Source organism: Phyllostomus hastatus, unplaced genomic scaffold (genome assembly GCF_019186645.2).
Source record: "Phyllostomus hastatus isolate PE091 unplaced genomic scaffold, TTU_PhHast_1.1 phas_scaffold_182, whole genome shotgun sequence".
Taxonomy (NCBI): Eukaryota; Metazoa; Chordata; class Mammalia; order Chiroptera; family Phyllostomidae; genus Phyllostomus; species Phyllostomus hastatus.
The window spans coordinates 24,545,367-24,566,354 of NW_025334013.1; the positions used below are offsets into that span (position 1 = coordinate 24,545,367).

The 20,988-nt window shown below is 56.7% G+C and overlaps 1 protein-coding gene across 2 annotated transcripts; it reads left to right on the forward strand.

The window, feature by feature from the left end:
- Positions 1 to 4,630: 4,630 nt before the first annotated feature.
- ZC3H12A (zinc finger CCCH-type containing 12A) lies at positions 4,631 to 14,247 on the forward strand. Of its 2 annotated transcripts, XM_045859991.1 has the most exons (6): positions 4,631 to 4,770; positions 5,577 to 6,040; positions 10,323 to 10,462; positions 11,476 to 11,710; positions 12,381 to 12,487; positions 12,655 to 14,247. In XM_045859991.1, exons 2-6 carry the CDS (start codon positions 5,652 to 5,654, stop codon positions 13,533 to 13,535), a joined length of 1,752 nt encoding a protein of 583 aa, XP_045715947.1. In that variant the 5' UTR covers positions 4,631 to 4,770; positions 5,577 to 5,651; the 3' UTR covers positions 13,536 to 14,247. The 2 variants fall into 2 exon arrangements, with proteins under 2 accessions (XP_045715947.1, XP_045715948.1); XM_045859992.1 differs by lacking the exon at positions 4,631 to 4,770 and having other exon boundaries at positions 5,917 to 6,040; positions 10,261 to 10,462.
- The last annotated feature ends 6,741 nt before the right edge of the window (positions 14,248 to 20,988 follow it).

The window sequence follows — 20,988 nt, forward strand, 5'->3', positions numbered from 1 at the left end:
TCTGCAGCAAACAGGGCCAGGAACGCTAGGGATGGAGAAGGCGTGGCTGGTCCCATTCTCAGCTTTGCCTACATTAACTTGCCACATGACCTGGGGCAAGTCCCTTTCCCGTTTCAGTCTCGCTGGCTGTAAAACACAGGTTTCGGGCTTATCAAGGCTGATCAATCTCTTTGGGGCTTCCCCACCCTCATGGTGAAGAATGTGGGCTTTCAGGTTCAGAAAAGAGGGAACAGGGAACTGAAGGAGAAAAGGGGAGCAGGAGGACCAGCTGGGAAGGGCTCTGAAGACAAAAAGTCCCCAAGTTTAGACTTTGGACACTGTCTCCAAATAGCGATACTTAGCCGTTTCCACACACCAGTAGAAATGAACAAAGACATGTGGCCTTATTACCAAAACATCCTACCTGCAAGGCCCATGAAATTATATTTTTAAATGAACTTTTTAATTTCAGGATTCACTGTAGATTTACAAACAGCCTGCAAAGGCAGTACAGAGAGTTCCCATAGATTTCTCACTCGGTTTCAGTTTCCCCTAATGCTGTCTCACACCACGGCGCTGCATTGCCAAAACCCAACATAAAAGCACCATTAGTACAGCTCCATTCACCGAAGTGCAGACCTTATTCGAATGGAACCAGCTTTCCTGTCAACGCTCTTTCTGGTCCAGGGTCCGACCCAGGAGACCACACTGCCTCCCGTCTGCCTGTCCCCTGGTGTGCTCTGGCCTGTGGCTGCTTCTGTCTCTCCCCGTTTCTCCTGCCCCTTCCGGTTCTCATAATCCTGGTCAAGTATTTTGTAGAATATCCTTCAGCTGGGTTTTGTCTGGTGTTTTTCTCTGGGGCTATCAGTTTGGGGGAAGAATACCACCGAAGTGAAGTGCCCTCTTCATCATCCAATGTTGGGGGTACCTGGAATCCACTGGACTTACCCCTCCACTGGCAATGTGAACCTGGATCTCTCGGTCAAGGTGGCGTCTGTCCGAGTCTCCACTGTGAAGTCAGTACCAGGCACTAGATGAGGAGATAACGGAGCTGGGGGAGGGGGGGAGTCTACATACACTATGGGGAAAACCTGTCTCTTCTCCACAGTGTGTTTTTAGTCAATTATTTATTTCTACCACATAGAGATTTGATGCTTTGGGTTATAATCCAATACTGTTATTTACTGTATCGCTCTAACTGTTGCAGCTTTGGCATTGGGAGCTTGTGGCTGCTGGGGCCCTGTGGCACACCCCACCTTTTTGTGTTCAGAGCACTAGCTACTCTGGCACCACCAGACCTTCCCGGCCCACCTTTTCCCTGACCCCGCCCCTAGAGTCAGCCATTTCCCCGAGGAAGTAATATATTTTCCAAACAAATCCTCCTGTTACCTTGCTAATAGTCCAAATATATTGCACTGTACTTGAATACATGATGAAAAGTGTTAATGTGTTCAATTACAGTTTAAAACATACTTCAACTTTTGTATCTCTATCGCGACGAGTCTTTTTTAAAGGTACCAGAAGTCTCACTCAAGCTTTGTTGAATTTAACCTCTGCAGCCACTCTGCTAAAGGTTGGGGGCAGCCTGCCTACCCTTCCTACAGAGGTGGCCTAGGTCCTGTGTCCACCAGAGTCTCAGCTGCCCAGTGGGACTACCAAAGGGCAAGGGAATTACTTCCTGGGACGTTTCCCTTTCTGGGAATCCCGCCCTGCCCCACTCCTCCCACCCAGGGCGTGGCCAGCCTTGGAGCTCTGCAGTCCTCATCCAGGCTGTGCAGGTACAGGCAGATGTCAGGACAGCACGAAAGTTCCAGGAAGGAAGTTGGCAAGCCCAGCTACTGCATCATGCATGCAAGAGGTAGAGGGGTGTGTGGCTGGGCACCAGGTCCAGAGGTCTCCTGGATATTGGGGCCAAGGTTTGCAAAATTCAGCTGTAAGTGGAGCAGGAGTTCCCAGGAACAGCCCTGGTTTCTACAGAAGACAGTGGACTTCTCAGGAAACAGTAGCCTTTAGGAGCCGGAAGAGAGCTAGACTTTGCTCTCTCTGGGAGGACCCAGAGCTGTGTGACTCATCACCCAGTCCTGCCAGCTCCCAGTGGCCCACCGTGCTGGGCAGCATGGAGCCTGGGAGCACGGGTGGAGTCTCAGCCCAGTCCTCGCCCCAGAGGAGGTCCCAATCATGCAATCATAATCCAGCAGTTAGGACACAGTGGGGAGCACAGAGGAGGAAGCAACGCAGCTTCTAAGGAGTCCTGGCAGGCCTCACAGAGGAGGTGACATCATTAACAAGATGAATGGAATTGGCCAGGTGGCAGTGGAGGGTGGGGGGGCAGGGAAGGACACTCCCAGGCTGAGGAAGAAGCCGATGCAAAGGCCTGGAAATGTCTGCAAGGTGCTGGCACAGTGCCCACCGCCCGGTGAGTACAAATGCACGGCATTATTGCAGTGGCATGCTTGACCTCTCGTTATGATGATTAACCTGAACTCGTTACTTGCTATTTATCCTATCTTAAATGTAGTTACTACAATGAATAAATGCCTAGCATTGCTAAGTTCTCCTCAACTGTAAAGGGGGCTGTTGGAAAGATGAGGGGTGCAGCATACACAGCGCTCAGTGGGAGAGCTCAGTGGGAGTGGCTGTGAGCACGCCACAAGGTTGCCGTGCTCCCCGGAGGGCTTGGAGAAGGGAAACAGTTTCCAAACCAAACCAGAAAGGCATGCTCCCTCCTCCCTGGGGTGGTCAGTGGCCCCCAGGGTCCAGCAGGTGTTGATGCGGAGATGGGTGCCTTGGGGAGAACTGTGTGGCTTCCACTCCACCTGCTGCAGGAGCCTGGGCAAGGGACTTCACCTTTCTAAATCCCCGGTCCCTCAGCTCTGTGACTGCATGAAGACAGGCACAAGGATATCAAAAGCACACTCTTTGCAACTGTAAAAAAAAGAAATCCTACGAACAACATCTTATAACTCGAGAATGGGTAAATAACCAGTGGTACATTCTAAAATGGAACATTACTCCATAGTGAAATAAATAAATTATAGGAACAGAGCCAATAAAAAGATTTAAAGCAAACAATGCAGGGTGAAAAGGAAGTCACATAAGCATATAGAATGATTCCATTTGCACAAAGTAAAACAAAAAAGCAAAACTAAACAATATATTATTTGGGGATTCATACAAAGGTGCTACCACTTTAAAAATCAGAGAGATGATCAGCACAATTAGGACAGCATTCCGGACAGTGGCCGTTCCGATGAGGGGCAGGGGTCGCCATGGATGCACACGGAGGGCCTCAGAGGTACTGGCACAGGTCTGTTTTTTTTAAGTTAGGTGATAGTGAGCTGGATGTTTTACTATCTTTATCCATTCAGTTGCACATGTATAGAGGATACAGTGTCTTTTACAACGAACAATTGTTGGTTAGGACACTAACAGCGTGCAACCTTACTGGATACCAGCCTATGGTAAGGCAGGAAAAATGTGACTGAAGTATTGGCACACGCAGGAAGCACTTGGCATTGAGTGCTTTGGCTCCCTGAGACTCAGTTTCCCCATCTGCAGAGTGAGCTGGCGGTGCTGCCAAGGACTGGTCTTCTACCCGGTGGGTTCCCTGTTCCCTATGTTCGCACACCCACACGCACACACACATTTGAAGGCAGGTTCCAGGCCTCACTCTTCCCCCACAAGAGTTTCCCCTCTGCCCTAGGTCACTGCTGGTTTCAAAAGTGGCAAAGGTGGCACCCGATGCCCTGGGAAGGAAGCTCCTGGACCTGGTTCCCAATGTTTCCAGCTGGAGCAATTAAGCCTTTTCTGAACTTCTCTAGGGTAAAATGGGCACAGTAACCGCTGTCTTCCTCAGCTCAGCCCATAGGTAGATGCTGTAAAGTGCTGTGCTGTGGGGTCATGACTGGCTGACCTGGGAACCCCAACGCATTCCTGTGGAGGACTGGGTGGCCCCAGTGAGCTTCGTAGCTGCGTAAGAGAATTCTGTGAACATTCCGGGGGTGGCTGCTGTAAATGCGCCTCCATTGCCTGGTTTTCCGCCTCCATCACGGTGTATCTGCTAGTTGTACCTGCCTTCTCTCCTGGTGAGGTCCTTATTTCAGAAAACACGTGCCTGGCCCCAAGTGTGGCCCCACCTCTGTGGACCTGCTCCAGTCAGGAGGTGCATGTTGAGTCTTCCTGTCTGGATGTGAAAAGTGTCTGGGTGTACCTGTCTTTATAACTATGACCCTGCCTCCAATGATGCGTGGACCAAACTCTACCTGATTAACTCAATGCCTCCCTGACTGCTCCTTCATCAGTTGGAGGCCGTACTTGTCAAGCGTCTGGGTGTACTTGGCTGTACCTGTCCCTGCAATTCTGCATGCACCTCGGTCAGTAGTGCCTGACTCTGTGCGCCTACCTAGTCCAGCCTGTTCTCCCGCACGGGGATGGTGCACTCCCGTCCTCTGGATCTCCTCACCGTCCGGACCTGGAAGCCCGCGAAGTGGACGGCGTCCCGGGGCCCCCAGTCCCAACTCCAGGGCCTGCCAGGAGTCCTCCCTCAGTCGCCGCAGCGGAGCCAGGGGCGGGGGCGGGGTGGGGCGGGGCCAACTGCGGGGCGGGGCGGGGCGTCGCGGGGCGGAGCAGGAAGGGGCGGTGGCCGACTAGCTCTTCTCCTACGGGGCTTCCGCGTATCAGTCCTCAAGGCGACCTGCCCGCCCACTGCCCCGTATAAAGGCGCCGCCGGCCTTGCCCCCTGGGACTCGGCCCCATGGAGAGGCCGCCGGCCGCCTCGGGGCGCACGGTGGGGTGAGTTGCGCTCGGAGGGTCGCAGGATGTGGGTAGGAGAGGGGTGGGGGTGGTCTCCGTTGAACTAACCGGAGGAGGAGGGACGTAGGGTTGGTCCCCTACAGCCTCGGCGGTTCTAGGGACCCCCTTCAACTTAGCCCAAGTTGGGGGAACCTGGGGAAAGGGAGATCGAGCTCCCGAGGGGCAGCCTAGGGAGCTTGGGGCCGGGACAGATTGTGCGTCACCGAGCTCTTGGCCAACCAGAGTTTCCCAGCAACTTTTCTCGCCGGTGGGTCTTCCCGGAAAGTTCTCCTCCCCCGGCCCAGGACTTCGGCTACGGGCTCTGAGTCCCCTGAGCCTGACTACGAGCGCGGGGCTGGCGGGTGGGGGCGAAGGCCTCAGCGGGGAAGCCCCCGGCCTTCCTACAGCGCCCTTCCAACCCAGGGTTTCCATTTCAGCGCACCGCCCCGCAGCTGTGGGGGCGCGGCTGGTCTTCTAAGGCCCCCTAGGACATCTGGGTCCCCTGGGTTGGTGTGGGGCTGAGCTTGGGGTAAGAGGTGGAGTCAGACTGCTTAAATTCAAATCCTTGTGATACCACCGACAGCTGGATGACCTTGAGCAAGTTCTTAACGTTTGTGGCTCAGTTTCATGCTTAGGAATGATGATCCCTAGCTGGGACAGCTTTTGAGAGGCCTAACAGAGGTAACCTGAAGATGGATTTGCATAGTGCCACGAGAGCGTTGCCTCATCCTGTTGGGTGGGGCAGGGCAGGAGAGGGATGGAAGAGAGCCATTCCCCATCCCTAACCCTTGTGGTTTTCCTACAAGGAGCTATGACAGGTGCCTTCCACCAGTCTGACCGGTGAGTGGAGAGAGGCCCACGCAGGAAGCCAGCCCCCCACCATGAGTCTATGGGAACTTGAAGACAGCCGCAGCTGCCACCTTAACACCAGGCCAGTCCTGGATCCCCCCACTGAGGAGGCGTCAGCTGCAGAGCTGCAGATGAAGGTGGACTTCTTCCGAAAGCTGGGCTACTCATCAGCTGAGATCCACAGTGTCCTGCAGAAGCTGGGGGTCCACGCAGACACCAACACAGTGTTGGGCGAGCTGGTGAAACATGGGTCAGCAGCTGAGCGGGAGCGCCAGGCCTCACCAGACCCTCAGCCTCCTCTGGTCCCCCGAGGTGGGGGCACGCCCAAGGTTCCCAGCCTGGAGCCTTCACCCCTAGAGGAGGACAAGGACGGCAGCGACCTGAGGCCCGTGGTGATCGATGGGAGCAACGTGGCCATGAGGTACGTGTTATTTTTGCAGCCAAAATGTGACCAGGATTGGTGGCCCTGTCTCTGTACCTCTGGTGGAGGGGCCTCTTCCCACACACTAGTCTAGAGAAAGGGAAAGCCCATTACTGAGGCCCCACTTTGTGCCAGGAGGCTCCCATAACTCTCGTGGCTCCTTGGAAGTGGGTTTGCTAGGAATGCTTCGGCAGGGAGAACGGGGGCTCAAAGACTTGCTCGGGGCCACGCTGCTGGGAAGCCGCAGAGCAAAGGTTCACACTTGCGCCCTCTGTCCCCAGAGCCCACCCCAAACTCTGTGTCTCTTCCCAAGGGCCAGCACTCTCAGTTCCTCTCCTGTGACACGAGGCAGGACTGTGGAAGGGATCACACAGGGGCACCAGCTCACACATTGGAGGGTAATCACATACTTTCCCTGAGACCCCTTTCCCGACCTGTAAGAGAGGTCGGACTCAGCCTCTGACATGGCAGTTGTGAGGCGTCAATGCAATACCTAGAGCGAGTCACTCCTCAGGGAACAGCAGCGGCTGGTATTATTATAATTATTCAGGGTCTGGGACCTGTGAGGCCTTGTTGTCTCAGACTGGAGCTCCCATGGAAGCAGGCCCAGCTCCTGAGGTCTTTGTAGCTATGACCAAGGGTGACTTCGAGGATCTGGCTCTACGAGGCAGGTGTGGGCCTGTGACCTGATGCTTTGACTTCAGGTGAGCTGTGACTGGGGTCCATTCTGATTCAGCTGGAGCCACCTGGGCTGGACTGGGCTCCCTGGGGCCAGAGCCAGGACTCAACCCCACTACCCCTTCCCCCCAGTGCAGGCTTTAACAGGGAATGGGGTCGGATGAGACCAGGATTGTCCCTGGCCCTGCTTTCTTCCAACCCCGCCAGTGAAGGCTGGTGAGTCAGGTCTGGCAGACAGATTGTTCACAAGGAAGAGTTCCTGTGGGTGTGGACAGGGAGACCCCGGGCGCAGGGTGGGGTACGGGCAAGGCTCCCTCACTGGCTGCCCTCCGGGCTCTCCCAGGTGGGCTGCCTGAGGCCTTGATGCCCTTGGCCCCTCAGCCCCTCCCACTTCCAGGACAGCTTAGCCCTCTTAGGTTAGTCTTCCCATCTCTGAAATGGGCTAAGCCTAGGTGGAAGGTCGGGTGAAGCTGGCTCCCACATGCCAGTGGCAGCTGGTCACAGTATGTGCTTGGAAAGTTAGGGGTCCCCTCTCAGGCTCCAGCAGTTTGTGGCTGGGGTGGGTCTGTGACTCCTTTTGCTGGGGGCGTGGGCCAGAGTGCTGAGCCCCGGGCAGCCATGTGCTGTGTGTGTTTGTATCCTGGCAGAAGAAGGAGGGGCCTGGGAAGGAGGAGGGGCAGATGGTGGAGGGGGTTGGCCAGAGGAGCTGGCAGGAGAGGCAGAGCCGCTGGGGGTTTCTGAGCTAAGGCTGTATCTGGAGGGGAATTCCAGCCTCAAACTTCCTGTCTCAGCTGTTTCTGGGTTCCTGCCCTGCCGCCCCCTCCCCCACAAGGGCAGGCGGGCCAGCCCCCACCGTATGCAAATCGTGGGGAAATTCACCTCTGTTTCCTTCTAAGGGAATTTTTCTCTAGCTGGGCCCAGCCCTGGCAGATCTTTTCACCTGGGTAGCCTGGCCCTGCCCTCTGTCCTGCCACAGGAGCTGCTGAGCTGGGGTCTCCTACCTGTCTTACCTGTGTCTAGTTAGCCAGGCAGAGGGGCCCTGACCTTCTGGGCAGACGGGACTGCGGTGGGGTGGGAGGATGTCTGGTTTTCCTTTGCCGGCAGAACTTGCTCCATTGCAGTGAGAGGGACTGGAGTTAGCTGAGGGGAGCACTCGCTCCCCTGGAAGGGCAGACTAATATTCTCCTTCGGGCAGGAGCGAGGCTCTGACGACCCGACCTGCAGAGGGCCTATTGTGAAGGCCGGGGCTGCTGAGAACAGACTTGCCCCCAGCCAAGGTTTGGGATGCCCAAAGGCAGTACTCTGTCCTGGAAGCCCTGGCACCTCATTAGTCGCAGGGCTGGAAGATGCTGGCCTAGGTTGGGGCATATGCACGTACACACGTGTGCATAGGTGGAGGGGGGTGGATGCATGTGCAGACTGCACACCTGGGAGAGGAAGCCAAGCCAGAGATGATTACACCCTCACGGTCTCAGGGAGACAGCAGAAGACCAGGGGACAGGAGTGATGTGATGGGGGAAGCAGGACAACAGGTACCGCCCTCCCAGGCCCGGAGTGGCTCCCCACAGCTAATGTTAGTCCCTCTCACTGCAGTGGGCGTGATAAGGGCAGACCAAGCACCTGACCCATCCTGGAAGGTCAGGGAAGGCTTCCCAGAGGTGGTAGCACATCGCATGGGCCCTGATGGAGGGGCAGAAGTTGGCCAGATGCGCCATTAACATTACAAGGCCCCTGCTTCCTTGCTGTTGGGGACAGAAAGGCAATCCAGCGACCCCAGACATGGGTTCAAGATCTGCCTCTTACCGCTCGTCAAGGAGACTCAGACGAGTTTCAGAGCTTTGGTTTCCTTCTCCGCAGCGAGGAGCAAGGATGCATCTGGCTCCTAATAGAAGCTGGGTACCCACTAATCCCCCCGAACCACCCCCATTTCCCCCCATGAGGGTAACACCCACACTTGTTAGGAGCACAGGCTCTGGGACGGCATCTCCGCTCCGCAGTGCTGCTGTGTGATGCTGGCAGGCAGTTGCCCTTTGTGGACCATGGCTTTCTCATCTGAATAAAGGGAGGGGAGCCTGTAATGAAAGCACCCTGCTTCAGAGGCTGGCTGGTGATTCAGTGCTAAGCACGTAGATCAGGGCCTGGCTGAAGGAGCTCAGTAAACGTTAACTTTTATCGTAAGCAGGCTGGCGAATGCACCTGGCCGTGGGGCCCCACCTGGTGGGGATGAGCACGGCCTCCTGGCTGGACTTTGCCTCCCCTACAGTTTACAGAGACTTCAGACCCAGCTGCACCCGCAGGCAGCTCCTGTGCCCCCCGGCTGCCCTGCCTCCCTCTCTATCTTCTCTTGGGGCTTCAGCTCTCAACACCGCCCCCAAGAGCCACCCACAGGATGTGGTCGACCATGGACTTGCCTCTCTTGTGTAACGTTTATTCTGTTCTATTTGGCAAATAGGAGTGTCTGAGTTGTTCGCTAGGGATTAGTGAGGGGCAGTGGTGTTGGGAGGGGACCCCAGCTGTCCTCCAAGCCCCTCAGCCTGGTCCCAAGCCCTTCCACCACACCCAGGAGTCCAGTGAGACCCTCCACTTATTATCTAGGAGCTCCCCCCTCCCTTCCCACCCTTCCAGGAATCCAGGGAGACCCTCCACTTTTCTGGACCGAATTTGGCCCCAAGCAAACAGGGAAGCTGTCCCACTGCTGTGGGCCCTTAAGAAGGGCTCAGGTGGCTGGGCCCATTTTTCAGATAGAGAAACTGAGTCAGAGCAACCCAGCTGCACCTCAGGGCTTTCTTCAGGACAGAGTGGGGCTGGTCCTGAGACGGCGGCAGGGGCATGTCCCGTGTCCCAGCTCACCCCCCGGCCCAGACAGCCCTTCTGCCCCAGGTCAGGCCTTCCTGAGAGGAGTGAAAAGAAGACAGGCAGTCCAGGTATTTGGGGGAATTGGCCGTCTTGGGAGGAAAGCAATATCCTTTCACTTTCAAACCGAAAGGCCCTTTGGCAGCCTCCTCTGTCCGTCTGTCTGTCCCAGCCTGCCGGGCCCGCCCGCCCGCCCGCCCCGGAGGTTGGGATGTGGCTCCTTCCCCTTTGTCCTCCTCAGTCCCAGCCCCTGGGGTGAGTGCAGGACTGAACTTTAATCCAACTTTAATCCAGAACAATCTGGTTTCTCTTCTGTTAGCCAGGCGGGTGCCTCCCCTCCCCCCACCCCCGGATGAGGGAGGGGTGGTGACTCAGTCTGCTGTATACCTCTGTGTCCCCTTGGTCCCAGCACCCCCGGGTGGGGCAGGAACCAGAAGTCTCCAGCGCCTTTCCCCCACCCCCAGGTGTGTTGCAAGTAGCCTGACCCTCCCCCACGTGGGGAGCGAGTGCTGCCAGATTCCTGGGCGTTTCCTCACAGTTGGAGATGGAAGCTCAGGGAAAGTCCCAGGTCTGGTCATCCTGGGCTCTGTGGGAACCAGCAGGGAATGCAGGCCTTGGGCCCCCAGCCTGAGGGCTGTGGGCCGAGCTGGGGCTGGGGCTACGGTGTGACCCGCCTCCCTCCTTCCCAGGCCTAGAGGAGAGACGGTGAGCCACCCTCGTGGGCTGACCCCCGCCCTCCTCTCCCCTGCAGCCACGGGAACAAGGAGGTCTTCTCCTGCCGGGGCATCCTGCTGGCCGTGAACTGGTTTCTGGAGCGGGGCCACACAGACATCACGGTGTTTGTACCATCCTGGAGAAAGGAGCAGCCTCGGCCCGATATGCCCACCACAGGTGAGTGGCATTTCTGGAGGCGGGCTGGTGGCCTTGCTGCCCCGGGAGCCCTGGTTCTCCCCAGGACAGACCCTTTGGATGTGACCAGCAACTCCTAGGCCTCAAGCAGGGACTGGCATTTCTTTTCCTGGCTTGTGCTGTCCTCAGCATCCCTGCTGTGAATGGTGATCACTGGAGGTCACCTTGTGCAACCTCTGTCCCTGAGGACTGGGCACCTCCCTCAGCTAACAGTGGGGCACTCTCCACGTCCCCAGTGGCCCAGGGGCAGTGCCTCAGGGGGTGAGCCCGTGGGCTCCAGGGTCCTGGCTCTGTCGCTTCTGGGCACCGTGCTCCGAGCCACTTGCTCCCGGTAGGAGGCCAGGTGGGGGTTGGTGACCTCACGGGGCTGTGAGGGTGGTGTGCGCGGTGAGTGCTTCGGAGAGCGCCTGGCAGGCAGTGAGTGCCTGACGAATGCTAGTTGTTCGCCGCTGTTCTCACAGCAAGCGCCCCAGCCTTTGGGAGTACAGCCTGAGTTTATTTCCCTGGAAGCCTTGAGATCTGGGGGAAGGCAGGCTGGGGCTGCCGGCTCTAGGGAAAGTGGCCCTCCCTGGATGGGCTCTTGTAGCCTTGTCCTGGGGATGCAGGAGACAGAGCTGGGACACACCTCCTGCCCGAGCTCAAGCTGGGGCTCATTCACCGACCCTTACGGGACTGGCTGGGGGAGCACCGAAGCCAAACCCCGCTGTGCAGGAACAGGCCTGTTGTCCAGAAGCGGAAAGGACAGAGCCCAGTCCTGTGGTCCGGAGCCTTTGCGGAGCTGACCTACAGGCCTGTTCTCAGGTGTTCTTGATTTCTAGGCAGCAAACTGTGTGCAAGGTCCAGGCGAGGGGCTGAGGTGTGGCAGTGGCCTGGGCAGAGCCGCTTCCCGCCCGGGAGCCAGGAGCCCTCGTGCTGGCCACCAGGAGGTTAGGGAGCCTAGTGGGCCTGGCTCAGGTCCAGGCAGGGCCCTGACCAGCACCCGTGCCGCCTCGCAGACCGGCACATCCTGCTGGAACTGGAGAAGAAGAAGATTCTGGTGTTCACACCGTCGCGGCGCGTGGGTGGCAAGCGGGTGGTGTGCTACGATGACCGCTTCATCGTCAAGCTGGCCTTCGAGTCTGACGGGGTGGTGGTCTCCAACGACACGTACCGGGACCTCCAGAGCGAGCGGCAGGAGTGGAAGCGCTTCATCGAGGAGCGGCTGCTCATGTACTCCTTCGTCAATGACAAGTGCGTTCCGACCCCTCCCCCGGGAGCGGGACTCCGCTGGGGGCGTGGCCTCGGCTGCAGGCAGCTTTCAGAGCGAGACAGACTAGGCCGGGAATCAGAAGGGTCAGGCTGGGGCCGGGCTGGGATAGGGGGAGTTTGATTTGGGGGGCAGAGCAGTAGCATTTGTGATGGGGTATGGTCTGTGGTTCCAAGAGAGCCTTCCAGGTCCCAGCGCTGAATCTCTAACCAAAGGACTCAGCCTTAGACCAGACGGGGTTTTTTTATTCTCACTCAGACATGCTTATTGATTTTAGAGAGTGGGGAAGAGAGAGGGAGAGACATATCAACATGAGAGAGAAACATCAGTCAGTTGCTTCTCTTGTACGAGCTCTGACTGGAGACCAGACCTGCAACCTGGGCATGTGCCCTGACCAGGAATCAAACCCGTGACTTTTCAGTTTACAAGACGATGCTCCCACCAGCCGAGCCATACCGGCCAGGGCTAGATTTAGATTTTCCAGCTGCCGGCCTCACAACGGCCTCAGAGAGCTCTTAGCTTGAGCGTTGCCTGGGGTGGTCCCGCTGGACGGGCACCAGCTTTAGGAGCTGCCCTCCTATTGTTTCGAGTGAGGCGCGCCGTCCAGCCCCTCCAGCTTCAGAGTCCCCCTCACGTCTCCCACCTGCTCCGCAGGTTCATGCCGCCCGATGACCCCTTGGGCCGTCACGGGCCAAGCCTGGACAACTTCCTGCGTAAGAAGCCGCTCACAGCTGAGCACAGGAAGCAGCCGTGTCCCTACGGTAAGAGACCCAGCTTCACCCTCTAAGCCCTCCTCACCCCTTCCCCTTCCCCTCACCTAAGGGGGCCTGCACCAAAGCCCTCCCTCTTCGGAACCACCCCGCCCCACGTTTCCCCGGGCCACCCTGGGCCGAGAGCCCCTGCTCAGAGCCCCCTTCCTCCTCTGCAGGGAGGAAGTGCACCTACGGGATCAAGTGCCGCTTCTTCCACCCCGAGCGGCCCAGCCGCCCCCAGCGCTCCGTGGCCGACGAGCTCCGTGCCAACGCCCTCCTCTCGCCCCCCAGGGCCCCGGGCAAGGACAAAAGCGGCCAACGGCCTTCACTGCCATCTCAGTCTGGCGCTCTGTCCACTGAGCATGAGCAGTGCAGCCTGGAAAGGAAGAAGCTGGCAGCCCAGGCCCCCCCGGGGCCCCCCCGAGAGGGTCTGACCCAGACCTTCACCCCAGCGACCACGGGCAGGAGCCTCCCACCCAGTGGGGGCAGCGGTGGCAGCTTCGGGCCCGCAGACTGGTTCCCGCAGACTCCGGATTCACTCCCGTACTCCTCGCAGGGCTGCCTGGACTCAGGCATTGGCTCCCTGGAGAGCCAGATGTCAGAACTGTGGGGGGTTCGAGGAGGGGGCTCCAGTGAGCAGGGCCCACCGCGTGGCCCTTATGCTGGCTACAACCCCTACGGGGCTGAACTCCCAGCCACTCCAGCCTTTCCGGCCTTTGGACGGGCAATGGGTGCAGGCCACTTCAGTGTCCCTGCCGACTACGCACCCTCGCCGGCTACCTTTCCACCTCGAGAGTACTGGTCTGAGCCGTACCAGCTGCCCCCACCCACCCCTGTCCTGCAGGAGCCACAGGTGCCAGGCCCAGGGGCCGACAGGGGCCCATGGGGTGGGGCAGGCAGCCTGGCCAAGGAGCGGGCCAGCGTGTACACCAAGCTGTGTGGCGTCTTCCCCCCACACCTGGTGGAGGCCGTGATGAGGCGCTTCCCACAGCTCCTGGATCCCCAGCAGCTGGCTGCTGAGATCCTCTCCTACAAGTCCCAGCACCTCAGCGAGTAGGCAGTCCTGGCCGCCCTCCAAACTCTGTTGGGCTGGGCTGTGGGACATCAAGCAGCCCATTCCCAGCCCTGAGGCCGGCCCTGGAGGCTGGACAGAGGGAGGATTAAAGTAGGGAAGGGAACCCACAAACCAAAGATACTGTAGGATTGGTTCTGACCCACACGGCACCTCTAGCTGTCTGCCCAGGTGGGTCAGGAGCGATCACCCTGTTGATACACATTGTATCTCTGTAGTTTAAGGAGACGCTGCCGGTAACGGCTGTCGGTCCGTGGCTGAAGCCCAAACCTTCCTTTCTCTCAGAGGGCAGGGAGGGAGGCTGGGGGAGCAGAGGCCTGGGCTGGGGGCCCTGGGCACAGCCCCCCACCTCCACCCCGTCCCTGGGATGCCAGCCTGAGCTGGCTAGTTGGGCACTATGTGCCTGCCCTCCAAGGGCCCCTCCTCTAAGCCAATGAGGCCTCACCCGTGCTCTCGGGCACAAGGCTTCATGTTAGTAAGCAAGATGCTTCTTAATCACCCACCTTCTGCCTACTCAGTTCCCCTGTCCTGAGGCTCCTGCCAGGGGTCAAGAACCCTCTGCCCCTCCCCTCTCTTCCTCCCCCTTCCTCTGCACTCGGAATCATCTCACCAAAGGGTGAGACGTGTGTCATGTTGGTATTTTAAGTGGGAAGGCCTTGTCTCCCTTAACATGTCAATAAAGGACCATGTGAGCCCCTTTCAGTGGTGATGGTCTTTGTTGTGCTCAGGGGCTGAGCTGGCCTTTGGGCGGCGGAAGGCCAAAGGTGTGCGCACGGCCCTGCCCAGCTGCATCGAGAAAGCGCAGCCCTCTGGGGCAGAGGCATCCTTGCTGAGGCCGTGGGCGCGGGCAGCAGGAGGGGAAGGTGAGAAGCAGAAGTGGGAAAGAGCTCCTGAGACTGTGTGGGCGGCAGGCGTGGGAGGGAGTAGGGGAGGCTGTTCCCCTTTGCTGTCCTGTGGCCAGAACTCGGGATGAGGAACTACCTGGCTGAGAAGATGGCTTCCAGGGGAGCCCTCCGGCTCTGGCCTGGTCCTCCCAGAGCCTGTGTCCGAGTGGAAGAGCAGAGCAGGCGGCGCAGGGGCAGAGCGGCCGGGGGGGGCAGTGCCAGGGCAACCTCCACGTGGCACGTTAGAGGTCCTGGTCCCAAACTCAAGAACTGGCTCTGCCACCGATTATTATGTCACCAGGGACAAGTGACTCCTCCTCTCTAGGTCTCAGTTTCCTCGTTTGTGAAGTGGGGATAATAATGGTGCCTACCCTGCAGGGTTGTTGTAAGGAGTACATGAGGTCACGCGTTGGGCGTGTGACCCAGGGCCTGGCGCATAGTAAGTGCTCATTAAAGGGCCTGCGGTGTAGCCCCAGTGGGCTGTGTTCACCTCCATCCACCGTCTCATCTGGCACTAGAAGGAAAGAGGCCAGGCAGGAATATGCACCTCTCTCTCTCCCTCTCTCTCTCTCTCTCTCTCTCTCTGCAGAATAATAAATGAGGTATAAATGTTAAATATTTAAGTGAAAAGCTAGGCTGTCAGATGATCCTTAAACACCATCAGCAGGAGAAAATGGAAAAAACAGTTTTAACAATTATATTTTTGAACATGTCAACCTAATTTGTACTTACTGCTTGTGAAGCTATGATTATAGCATCTGTTTTTTTTGTTTGTTTGTTTTTTAAGAAACTCTTTGTGGCCTTACTGATGTGGCTTAGTGGACTGGGTGCCAGCCTGAGAACCAAAACGTTGTTGGTTCGAATCCCAGTGGGGACACGTGCCTGGGTTGTGGGCTGGGTCCCCAGCTGGGGGACGTGTGAGAGGCAACTGACCCATGTATCTCTCACACATCAATGTTTCTCTCCTTTCTCGCTCCCTTCCTATCTCTAAAAAACAACAAATGAAATCTTTCTTAAAAAGGCCCGATTTGCCACAGAACAGCTGTGCAGCACGCTAAAGGAAGGCCATGCCAGCGAGCCACACACTAGGCCCGCGCCCCATTCCTCCCCGAAGCTCCTGTACATGCCCACGCTGGTGGCAGGATCTGCACACAGGCCGCCGTGAGCTCGTGCAGATGCCTGTGCTGCTGCTTCCGGCCTCCTCGGGAAGTTTATCTGCACGAAGAAATGTCATTGCCTTATTTATAAAAATTTTTTTTCCAATCAACAAGTGTACTCTAGGTTAAAAGGCTATTTACGGGCCTTTGTTTGTTATTATGGGACAGGAAGCTAAAATACCGGCCGGTCCTGTTCATTATCAGTCACTGGCAATGCGGAGTGACTTGCCCAAGGTCCCACGGAGAGGGATGGACGGGGCAGGGCCGCACGTTCCGGGCTCCTGAGGGGGGGTGGAGGCCGTGTCCCCGGCCTCGCACCTCACAACCCTCTTACGTTTACGACATTCACACAGGAATCCTTCCAGCATGACAGTGACGTGACCACCCCACCCGTCTGCTCAGTGACAGGTACCCAGCAGCCCCACCCACTAAGCCACCTCTGTCTGCGCCCCACAGTGGAGCCTCAGGAGTGGCCAGGAAGCAGAATGGGGTGCCTTCGCCCCTCTTCCCGCCCCACCAGCCAGACCTGAGGGCTCATACTTGTCCTTGACTAGAGCTGAACTCTGGGTCATTTGCTGCTTCTGCTTTGGGATGTGTGGGGGATGGGGGTGGGGTGGAGGCAGATCCTACAGAAGTGGGCAGGAGGTGGCAGGTCCAGGCTGGCTGTGACTAATGTCTACAGGCCGTGTCTGTCTCTGCCGGCTTGTTGACAGGCACCGGCAAGGGCAGCAGAGCCCATGTGGCAGGTGCCAGCTGGGGCTGGGCTCTAAGGAGGACTGAGTCAGTTCAGTGCCCCGTTGGCCTGCGTTTGTATCCTGTGCTTTCCCGGCAGCCCCAGCCTGGCTGGGCTGGCCCTTCCAGGGTTTGTAGCCTTTCCCAATCTGACTTCCGGGCTGAGCCATTCAGAGGCTGCCAGGCTAATGCCCAGGATGTCTCTCCCATGAAGTTCCCCCCACCATCTTTTGCCCCACCCTCTGAAGCACCTTTATGAATGGGGCCTCAGTATCCCCACCTGTACCAGGGACACACAGATCCCTGCATCTCTGGATTTGACATGATGATAGCTCAGTTTGCTGGCAGCAGCATGAGGAAGAAGGCCTGGGTTCAAGTCCCCCTCACTGGCTGAGTGGCCCTGAGCAACTCCCCTCCCCTCCTCTCCTGGAGCCACAGCTCCCTGGCCTGACTCACTAGACAGCTGTAAAGTTCTCATAGGCTCGTGTGAAAAGGAAGGTGGCAGGGCCTGGCTGTGATCCGGGACAGAAGCTCTGGTACTCGGGCGCTGGAGGGCATCAAAGCCAGGCAGCTGCCCTGCGCTTTTTCCTCCTCCTTTTCCTGGTTCCAGGAGCTGAGGAGCTGGTGGGGAAACCAGTGAGTATGCAAATTCCTGCTCTGTTGGGAAATGATCCTGGGGAGCTCACAGAGGATGGCCTCCTGCCAGCCCTTCCCTGAACCCCCCCCCCCCCCAGTTCCCTGCACCCCGCCCTAGGGCTGTCACCAGCCTGGTGCTGAGCCTGAGTCTCCTTGCAAGTTCTGTCTCTCACACAGGTTAACCCCACTTGGGGTGCAGGAGGACTGCAGAGACCCAGCAGAAAGTGAACTGGCCTTCAACTGGATGAAAACTCTCTGCCCTGAATACCCCCACCCACTCTGTCTCCGTATCACTTCACCAGCTTGAAAAAAAACCCAGCTGTCCCTAAAGATTTGGGGACCTAAACTAGGAGTGGGGAAGCTCTGGGGCTCCAGGGGAGCACTTCTCCCAGGGCCCCCCAATGCTGCTAACACCCCAAATATGGCTAGTCTCCTGCGGGGGCGGGGGGGGGGGGGCGGGCGGGGGAGGAGTGGCTGGGAAAAGGCCACCACTCACCAATGCCGCTGCCACTTCCTCCCTTTTCCCACCGGCCAAGTTGTGTGTCCTCCCAGCTCTCTCCCACGTCTCCTGGCAAAGCCGGAGCTGGGCACAGAAGGGAAAGACCCCTGCCTGGAGGAGGTGCTGGGCCGTCTCTGTCTAAGACAGAGTGAGTAAGCAGGAGAAACTGGGATTCAATGGTGGGGTTGGGGGGTTGCCCTAAGTCTGAGCCCTGGGCCCAGCTGGTCCCCAGGGGGGCTAATGCCCCCAAAGAAGGCAGGCCAAGGATTAGCACTTTTGTCCCAGGGCGTCTCAAATCCCTGGCTCTTTTTACCCCTAGAGCACAGCAGAGTGGGTGGAGCAGAGGGTGGTGAGTAAGAGCCTCTTCTGAGGACCTCTCAATTCATGGGAAGGGTGTGGGAGATTTGGCTGAAAGAGACAGGAAGTAGGGCCCTACAATTAAGAACACCCAAGCTATCCCAGGCCGTGGTATGTAAATCCTTCTAGCAAGTTCCCGGAGGGGGAGTAGGCACCAGGCTGTCACCCTGGGGTGTGGCCTCCTGAAGCTCATCTCAAGGCAGCTGCTGTGATTTTTAAACTGCTCACTCATTTAGGAGATGACTACAAAACTAGGTGGGAGAAAAGGATCAGGCAACCCCACCCCACCCCTGCTGAGTGGGCACGTTGCTGGGAGGGCAGGTCACCGGGAAAGGGTCAGAAGGCTCAGATTCTGGCTGGGCTCCAGAGAGGAGGCTCACGGAGGCCAAGGCCACTGGTGGTGCTCTGCCTGCCACCTGCCGGCGCCTCCTGGTATGACTGCCTGTGGAGCAGGTGGCCGGCTTGACTACCTAAGCCACCAGCACCGCCTCAACACCTGAGCGAAGGGCCTCCAGACAGGATCTTCAGCAAGGATTTTTTTTTTACTTTTTTAAGAGTTTTTTTTTTTTTATTTACGTAGAGAGAGGGGAAGGGAGAAAGAAACATCAATATCTGACAGAAACATCAACTAGTTGCCCCTGGCATGCCCCCAGAGCCAGGCACCTGGCCCCACAACCCAGGCATTGTGCCCTGACCAGGAATCAAACGGGTGACTCTGATTCACAGGCCAGCACTCAATCCACTGAGCCACACCAGCCAGGGCAAGCAGGGAATTCTTAATGGCATCTGCAACTACAGCCTGGAAAGCAACACCAGAGGCCACAGTTGTGCCCCCTACAAAGTTTAAAGTTCCAGAATCTCCCAACAGTTCTGGGTAACAAATTCCCCAAGTCAAATTCTCAGGAACTAGAGGAATAAGAAAGTAAGTACAAGGAGAAAAAAAAATACAAGTATTCATTCTATTTAAGCGATCTGGAAGGTAAAGTCACAATGAGATCCACGTGTGCTGACTTACCCTTTGGCTCAGCAATCTCACTGCTAAGACCCTATCCTGCAGGCATTTTACTTGCAAAAAATATGGGAAACAACTTTAACACCACCAACACAGGACTAGTTAAATAAGTTCTGGTATTCTGTGCACAGTGCAATAGGAAAGAGCCAATAGAAATGAGGCAGCTGCAGATAGAACACTTTCTCAGCGAGGCAGACCACAGGGAAAAGCAAGGACACGACAGTGTGTCGTGCACTAACACTTTGTAAGAGACGCATATGTGCTGCTCACATGTGTATGTGCAGAGTCCCTCTGTTGGGGGCACAAGAAACTGTCTCTGGGGAGGGCAGTGCATAGCAGAGGGGCAGGTAGACTGACTTTGCATTGACCTCACTTGAGTATCATTTGAATATGCCATTTGCATGTGTTACTTATTCGGATTAAATATTTTAAAGCCCCCTTGCAGGATAGAATTAAGTCATGAGTGTGGGGTGGGGGTGCGGGGAGGGCTGCATGGGGCAGGGTCTCCGAAGTGCATTCTTGTGCACAGACAGCACAAACTTGCAGAGCACGCACTCCCACCCTGCGGGGGTGTCCAACCTGCGGCTCACCGGCCGCACTCAGCCCAGGGTGGCTGTGCATGCGGCCCAACACAAAACTGTAAATTTACTTAAAACATTACGGGGTTCTTTTGTGACTATGTGTTGCAATGCATTTAACATGTGGCCCAAGACAACTCTTCTTCTTCCAGTGTGGCCCAGAGACACCAAAAGGTTGGCACCCCTGAATGTTGTTTATCTGTGACAAGTACCATTTTTGAAGATCAAAATGGTTGAACATCAGCAATTGCCTGTGGTTCGACCTAAAGTTTGTTTATAAATAAATCATCTACCTGTACTAATAAACTAAGATTTGAGTATATCTTGTAACACAGAGAAATTAAATGTACATCAAAGGTCTGATATGTCTGCTCCCCACCTCAACAGCCGCCTCCACACCCTGCCCCTTAGGGACGACTGCCCTTCCCTGTGAGGACCAGAACCGCCTCCGCCACAGCCCGTCTCAGCAATGAGAGCCGTTCCTCCACAGGAGCAGGTTTTCAAAGAGAACACTTGGCAAAGCATGAAGCTTAGGGCTTGTAAGATTCAGACACGACAGCATTAATTTCGATCAACAGAGGAAAAGGGCCCAATCCCTTCTTCCCATTACCTTTGCATCTTCTGTGCACGGCACCTTCTCAGGCACCGAACACACGACCAGGGAGAAGGAAATGCGTGCAAACCACGTGCTCTGCTCTCCACGCAGTGGGGCTTCAGGTGTGAGTTTTTAGTGTAGTGCTTCCTTAAAGAACTCTGGAGAGCCCCGAGAGCCCCAAGATATGTATACCAGATTTCAGAAGTTCACACTGGGTCCTGTCTAAATTCAAGATGCTTCCTTTCAGTCCCTCCCCTAGTCCCACACATAACAGAGGGGAAGGGAGAAAGAGGGAAATATCAGTGTGGTTGCCTCTCCCACACCCCCTACTGGGGACCTGACCTGGTCCATAACCCAGGCATGTGTCCTGACTGGGAATCAAACAAGTGACCCTGTGGTTCGCAGGCCAGTGCTCAATCCACTGAGCCACACCAGCCAGGGAAGCTTCCAACCTTTTATTTTTGTGGGCTGTTCCTGCAAAGTTGCTGTGGACAACTTGGAGGGTCTGAGGGTGTTTGGTTTTGACTTTCAATAAGCGATTTCCTCCACTCCCTGGAAGATGATACTTGCAACTCCCCAGGAAGCTTTGTACAAACACCGCCCTACCAGAACAAGACATGAGATGTAACTACAAAGCACCTGGCTTTTGAAAATGTCTTATAACTACCAAAAGGAGCAAAGGACCACCTACTCCCATCTTAGAGATGAGACGGCTAAAGAACAGAAAACCGAATTTACCCAGATGGCAGAAATCAACTAGTATGACTGCCCTTGGCCCTCCCATTCCCCCTTTTGCTCTTTAAACCAATTCACTTTCTGTCCCTAAAACCTGCAGCCAAGTCCTGTTCCAACCCTAGTAACCTGAAGGCAGGCTGGGAAGGAAGCACCTTCTCGGTGGTCCTGGCAGCCAGCCACCCCAGGTCAGGGGACTGCTAAGATGGGACAGAACAGGCCGCCGCCCAGCCAGACCGCCTCCACCAACTGTGAC

What these genes read in the sequence shown, in the direction of transcription:
- ZC3H12A (XM_045859991.1), top strand. Translation starts at nt 5,652, where the DNA reads ATGAGTCTATGGGAACTTGAAGACAGCCGCAGCTGCCACCTTAACACC. An exon ending in GCCCGATATGCCCACCACAG is followed by an intron (nt 10,463 to 11,475) that starts GTGAGTGGCATT and finishes GCCGCCTCGCAG; the next exon opens with ACCGGCACATCCTGCTGGAA. An exon ending in GAAGCAGCCGTGTCCCTACG is followed by an intron (nt 12,488 to 12,654) that starts GTAAGAGACCCA and finishes CCTCCTCTGCAG; the next exon opens with GGAGGAAGTGCACCTACGGG.